General features: G+C 39.1%; 1 protein-coding gene across 1 annotated transcript in view; it reads left to right on the forward strand.

The window, feature by feature from the left end:
• The first annotated feature begins 1,988 nt into the window (after window positions 1-1,988).
• Window positions 1,989-5,000, forward strand: part of LOC109481534 (xylosyltransferase 1-like) — a 49,835-nt gene continuing 46,823 nt past the window's right edge. Inside the window, exon 1 of the mRNA XM_019784117.1 lies at window positions 1,989-2,221. Coding sequence (XP_019639676.1) covers window positions 1,997-2,221 — 225 coding nt within the window. The 5' untranslated portion in view covers window positions 1,989-1,996. The remainder of the gene's footprint in view (window positions 2,222-5,000) is intronic.

The raw sequence follows: 5,000 nt of genomic DNA on the forward strand, positions 1-5,000 counted from the left end.
CTATGCAGATGTACCGATACAAAACAAAGGAAAAACTTGTGTACACTGTACAAACATGTACGTGATCAAAATAGTATACGTAATTTTGACTTCTCCCTTCTCTGTGATAGTGAAAAGGTAAGAGTAGACATGTTGTAGGATCAGAGGTTTGTCTAAGCTCATTAGAAATGCGAAATTGTCTGTATATAACCAATGTTAGCAGGCAAACATTGATGTAATCAGTCTAGGAATATGATAAAATTCGACTCTCTCATTGCTGTAAAACAATATTTTTATTTTATTTTATTTTATTTTATTTTATTTTATTTTATTTTATTTTATTTTATTTTATTTTATTTTATTTTATTTTATTTTATTTTATTTTATTTTATTTTATTTTATTTTATTTTATTTTATTTCATTTCATTTCATTTTATTTTATTTTATTTTTATTTTTTAATGCTTTTATTCACAACAATGCAAAGACACATACAGTGTAGTACACAGAACAGGTAATGTACAATTGTGGTGATCGATAATTAAAAGGCTTACAAAGCCGAAAAGATTAAGGAAATTTTTGATACATAAGCAGACATAACATAAGCAATATTTCTTAAAAGGGCAGTGTCAACATGTTTGACACAAATTGATAAAATGTCAGAATTAAGTACAATTGCCACCGTACAACAAACTGCTGTGACAAATCTCCTTACAAAACAACATTCTACTACGAAATAGGCTTCTGTTCTATCTAAGTTATCTAATGTCAGGATGGCTCCCCAAACACGGAAAGAAAGACGGAAAAGGGAATGAAAAAGAGAAAGAATCAGAGAACCAAGAAATTAACCTGCTGTGGCCCAAGGATGGCATATATATATCGGTTTCAACCTAATAATACATTGCGTGATATCGATTTAACCGAGCCTCTGTACACATTGTAAGGCTAGCTGCACAGCCGGATAATTAAGTTCTGTACACGGGCTGTTGTTCCTGATTTATCTCCGTGAATGGGGCCGATGGCGGCACATTGACTCTCGGCTCTATTTGCCTCCTTGGTAACCAAACGCACGGGCCAAATGGCAGAGGTGGGATGAATTACAAGAAGAAAAACTTTATTGACACAGCAAAAGTACAGCTACTTTCGTAAGGTCTAAGACATGTAGATATACAGACAAATATACATGGGTACAACGAAATTAACCTACGTACAAAACAATAGAAGAGTCAACTAATACTACTTGTTCTGAGGTCTAAACATCATTTGATATATTTACCTATCTGTACACAGTAAGGGTCATTACCTTCTAGGATGAAATTGAATTTATCTATAGCATTAAATGTAACAAATTCTGTTGAGCAAGCAGAGAGAAGGTTGAATAGCTTTGTGCGTTTATGGTTATATTACATGGGATATGCTATTAGACGAAAACAAATGGTATTAGAATAAAGCCAGAGGAAAACATATTGTATTTGCTCCGTTTCTTCTTCTCCAAACAAAGAAGGTCAATGACCTGGACCAGACGGCTGTTACTATGGTAACAGGTGCTGAAGAGAACGTCCTGTGGTCTTAGACTACATTATGTAGCAAGTTGGAAGGGCTGGTCACCATAAATATAAGCTCATTCACTCACCCACTCCTCATTCACTCATTCACGCACTCGTTCACTCACTCATTCACGTGATCACTCACTCCTCTCACTCACTCACTCACTCCTCTCACTCACTCACTCACTCACTCACTCCTCTCACTCACTCACTCACTCCTCTCGCTCCTCACTCACTCCTCACTCACTCACTCACTCACTCACTCACTCACTCACTCACTCACTCACTCACACATTCACTCACACACTCACTCACACACTCACTCACTCACTCACTCACTCACTCACTCACTCACTCACTCACTCCTGGAAAAAGTGAGAGTTACAGGTGTACAAAGAAGACCACTCCCCGTATGAATGAATCTGTGCGCAAGCTTGGCGACCTTTCACCTTCCCAGCTTTTTTTTTCCAAAATGGCGGTGCGACTGAGACGTGTGTGTTTGCGCTACCGCAGAATACTGTTCGTCGCGCTCGGAATTCTGCTCTTCCAGACTTTTATAGCGTGGAACTTTTACACCATCAGCCAGGAGGAGAACGAGCGGATACAGGAGCTGAAGGACAGAATAAAACGGGAATCAGAGAGCAGACGGAAGAGATCGCCCGGCGCCGGGTCGGTGGACTTGCGGGAAGTTTTGAAGGTAAGGAAGTCGTCGCGGCGGCGATATTCAAGCAGATGTTACGGTCTGAGATCGTAACGTCTGATGACTGCCCGGCCTCTATCACAGAAACTCATCTCACTTTTTGGAAAAGAATCGTCCTTCCTTGCGTCCAGTGTCTGTAAGTGTTTGGGTTAGGGTATGTGAGAAAAAAATGGTACGTGTTACGATGTAAAAACAACTCAACATCTGCTTGAAAAGTCTGAGCCACGTCGTCTGCAAAAAAAAGTCTCAGAAAAAATCTTGTCGTCTTGTTTTTTCTGAAGACACTTGATTAACCAACTGAACCTAAGTTTAAGTCATTCTGATAAAAACATTGCACTTTAACTCGGGAAATCAAACAGAGATTTGAAGACTATTTTGTGACATAAACAACAGGTTTTGCTTCAACACTTGCTTGGTACCGAACCTATTTTAGCAACTTCTTTCTTACAAACATATGTTTGGATTATGTTAGAATTAATTAGAAAAATTACATCTATTTTTGAGGGTTTTTGACAGTCTACAATTTTTGTTTGTTGATAAAATTTGTTTGCTCAGCCTATATAATGGTTTCTTAGCAGCTATCACTTGAAATCAAACAAGAAGTCTACATTTATTTAAAAATTTGTATGCACATGACTTAATTTTAATACACGTAATAATGTATTGAAATACTGCAAAAGCTTGAAAAGGCAATATGTGATGGCAGACTTCGCTCCCTCACGTCTGTCAGAAATACACACACACATACAGAAAGAGAAGCCAAAAAATGAAAAACTCCCCCCTCCTGGTGAAGTAGTAAGATATCTTGGCCTGAGATGGCAGACTTCGCCCCCTCACGTTAGTCAGAAACGCACGTATAGACTCACACATACAGAAAGAGAAGCCAATGAAAATACTCTCCCCCCATGTGGTGTAGAAGTAACCTTTTAAGCCATCCCTGGGTGTCCTGTGAAGATCACATGTGTTTCCCATATGTTACCTGGCACTGGCCCACCTGACATTAGGAACAGACACAGAGGTTGTCCAGGGTCCAAAATAGCCATGCCTTCAAGTACCAGAGTTATCAACCAAGGATTGAGGTGTTCAAGAATTCATTATTTCCTTGAACTATCGCAGAGTGGAACTCACTGTCACCAAGTACAGTAGGGGCATTTTTATTAGAATTTAGATAGCTTTAAACAATGTCTAGAGTTAGATGTTCAAGGGTTAGGTGTAACAAGTCGATCGGTGTAATGTAGCCAGCTGCCGCAGCGCCGTGTGCCTGTGAAGCTGGTGTGTTACGCCGAAAGGCGGTTATACTGGCTATTTTATTTTACTTTTATTTATTTGAAATTGCAACATGGCAATACAATGTTGCCGCCAGGCAGCTGATAGCTGATATTGCGACATCATATACAAATATACACAATAGACACATACAACACTTGACTGTGTCTTCAACGAATCTCTTCAACCAAAAGGAAAAGATGGATAAGTAAGTTCAAGACATTCTTGGGAAGTCCTTTATAGGTCGTTTTTTCTTTTTTATTCCAGGGTACCTGGTAGAATTATGAGAGTTCATATTAATTTGCCTCGGCCGTATTTCATAACTCTCACACCACTGTTATCAATTTTAATTTTCCACAGTCCAGTAATTGTTAATCATTATTTCTTCTTATGTGTTTAGTGTAATTTCCAAAATCAATGATGCCATTTATGTTATTTAATCCTCTTAGTGTTGAGTATGAATAGGACTGGGCTTTAATTAAAGGCAACCAATGACAATTGTCGTTCGGTGTGATATAGCTAGCTGCCGCCGCGTCGCGTGCTTGCGAAGCCAAAAGTCTTTACACTCCGTAGCAGGCTTATAGAACTGGGGTTTGGTGGTCTTCGGCTGTTTTCTGATTAGCCCTGAGTTCTAAAAATGGGGATAATTTAACCAGGCCGGCTATGCTGTCTATATGCAATCAAAAAATGGCACATAAAAGCTCCCAAAGACCATGAAGACCCTCAAAACCCCCAATTTTTGGCATGCTATGGAGGCTACAACTTAAGTCTTAGGTTAGGCTCACCTACAATGTATGCTAGGCTTAGCTGCTGTATTGTATGCAGGCTCTAGACACAGTCATTTGATCAGTGATTGTACTAAAACTAAAAGGTTCCTCGTTTTCGCTGTCCTTGGGGATGCTATCAGGTGTTGTTGATTGTTTGCCTTTCTTCAATCCAAAGTGCTGATGTTTATATCATGTCGTTGAAAAGCATTATTGTTCAATTTACATGTAGTTAGACTTAGATCAGTATTGCCAGTATATGTCTGTTTTAGTTAAATCAAGCGATTTTTAGAAAAGATATTAAAATGCATAGGAAAACCTGTCTGATATTGTACATTGTGTAACAGTGGGTGGTTTAAAGGTGCTACCAACTGATCCGGTAACGGGTCGAGACCTTTTAGCCGAATGGTTAGAGCGTAGGGGTGTGAACTGGTGCCCGGGTTTGGCGTGGGTTCGATCCCTGGCCCGGGACCAGGAGTGTCTACTCGCCTCTAGTGTCTTACAATTGCAACAACTTCTTTAATTATAAGTAAGTGTAAGTTGTGAAATATTTGGTTCTCTGCGGTACTGTAAGTTAGTCCTGAAATTTTTGCTCCTCTAAATTCTAAGGTACGTACTCTGTAAATCATGAAATGGTGGTTTTATGTTAGAGCCAAAATATTAGCATTTTGATTTGAACTTTCCCCTCCCACTTTTTATGTCTCAAAACCAGCAACTTGGACTACTGTGATATAACGTCTGTGCAG

Source organism: Branchiostoma belcheri, unplaced genomic scaffold (genome assembly GCF_001625305.1).
Source record: "Branchiostoma belcheri isolate BF01 breed outbred unplaced genomic scaffold, Haploidv18h27 scaffold56, whole genome shotgun sequence".
In the NCBI taxonomy this organism is placed as follows: domain Eukaryota; kingdom Metazoa; phylum Chordata; class Leptocardii; order Amphioxiformes; family Branchiostomatidae; genus Branchiostoma; species Branchiostoma belcheri.